Below are 1,989 nucleotides of genomic sequence, written 5' to 3'. Positions count from 1 at the left end.
AACAGTTGTATGGTTTGACTAAGCTTTATTGCCAATTCTTCAACTGATAATGCAGGATTTTCTTCAAGTAATACCTCAAGGAGCTTATCATCAAACTCAACTGGACGTCCTGTTTGATCTTCATCTTCAAGGCTGAAATCTCCACTTCTGAATTTTGCACACCATCTTCAGCAAGTTCTTTCATTCAAGCATTCTTTCCCATAAACTGAGTGCATGTTTCGAGTCGCTTCGGCTGCAGTGCTGTTTTCTGCAAGTGCTCCATCCTTATTGCAACCCCTATTTGTTCCACGTACTTTGCCGCCCCTATTTGTTCTACGTACATTATTATTTGTCCAATTATTATTATTATTATCATTATTATTATCATTATCATCATCATCATCATCATCATCATCATCATCATCATCATCATCATCATCATCATCATTATTATTATTATTATTATTATTATTATTATTAGTAGTAGTAGTAGTAGTAATAGTATTTCGCCTGTGGAGGACGCGTGGCTCGGTGGTTAGAGTGTTGCACTCGCGATCTAGCGATCGTGATTTCAATTCCTAGACTGGGCGATGCGTTGTGTTCTTGAACAAAAATACTCCATCTCACGTTGCTCTGTTCACCTATTCAGGTAATGTCGATTTGATTGAAGGGAGTGAGCTTATCTGCGGCGTGAACATTTGATCACTATAAACGAATCTTTTGTGCAGGTCGTTCGGCAAAAAAAAAGAAAAAAAGAAGAGCTGATCGCTCAGACGTCGTCTCCAACGGGAAACTCCATCGCTTCGCTTGTGCGTGCTAATTTTATCTTGAGATTCGGCGATGCCAAGTCTCCCCAAATCTCCAGAATCTCTCTTGGGATTCTTGCGGAATATAGGATGGTACTTCTCAGTAGGTCGGCAATGCGAGTTTCAAGTATGCGAGTTTCAAGTATGTCTAATGACTAAAACAAATAAAAAAAAAACAACAGAACTTGAATTCGCAATCCCAAATTTATTGTTAAGACAATTGTTTGAAAAATGACACCACCACTACTACTACTACTACTGCTGCTGCTGCTGCTGATGGTGATGGTGATGGTAATTTTAACTGTGAAGAGCTGACACTCCTTTTCTTCACTTGTGACCACATTTTCCTAAAAAAATCAAACGATCTATCTTCATAATGGTTTTTAAGTATTATTTCTCTTCCTAACTCCGCTCTTCAGAGAAGGAGACATTTCCGACATATTTAAAAAACTTGTTCCTTTTTATGGTCATTTCTTCTGACGCTTTCTCTCTATCTCTCCCTCCACCCATTCCTCTCTCTCCATATCTATCTATCTATCTATCTATCTATCTATCTATCTATCTATCTATCTATCTATCTATCTATCTAGCTATCTATCTATCTGCCCGTCTGTTTATCTGTTTGGCTGTCTGTCTATATATGTTTCTTTCTTTCTTTCTTTCTTTCTTTCTTTCTTTCTTTCTTTCTTTCTTTCTTTCTTTCTTTCTTTCTATTCAGCTGAAAGGATAAATCAACGATACGAACTGACACAAATACTTTGTAAGCCAGTATCACGTGCTCTCCCGATAAACCCTTGAGTAAACTGCTAAGAATAGCAACCAAATCACATCTCGGCCGTCTTAAAACAAAACAAAAACAACAAAAAGCTATCAAAACACTTTAAAATAAAGGACACATTGTATTATGTAGTCCAGGTTACACTATGCTCTGGACAGTAGGTTTCTGATTACAGATCAGCCCTCCTCCTACTCCTCCTACTCTCATAATGTTCAAAGATATTTCCGAACGAACAGAGAATGAATACACACACACACACACACACACATGCACGTGCACAGATATCACACAAAACACACCAACATCCATCACCACCACCACCACCACCACCACCAACACCAACACCAACGCCAACGCCACCGCTACCATTCGGCCAAACACCTTATTCCTCTCAAACTATACACCTCCACCACCACCACCACCACC

The 1,989-nt window shown here is 39.0% G+C and overlaps 1 protein-coding gene across 1 annotated transcript in view; it reads right to left on the bottom strand.

Annotated features, from left to right (window-relative positions):
* Nucleotides 1-1,989, bottom strand: part of LOC106880032 (chymotrypsin B) — a 25,208-nt gene that overhangs the window by 9,449 nt on the left and 13,770 nt on the right. The window contains exon 2 of the mRNA XM_014929834.2: nt 1,531-1,624. Within this exon, the coding sequence (XP_014785320.1) occupies nt 1,531-1,624 (94 nt within the window). The remainder of the gene's footprint in view (nt 1-1,530; nt 1,625-1,989) is intronic.

Source organism: Octopus bimaculoides, chromosome 25 (assembly GCF_001194135.2).
Source record: "Octopus bimaculoides isolate UCB-OBI-ISO-001 chromosome 25, ASM119413v2, whole genome shotgun sequence".
Classification (NCBI taxonomy): Eukaryota; Metazoa; Mollusca; class Cephalopoda; order Octopoda; family Octopodidae; genus Octopus; species Octopus bimaculoides.
Note: the sequence above shows the minus strand (reverse complement) of the source record. Positions and strands in the feature narration are given on the sequence as shown.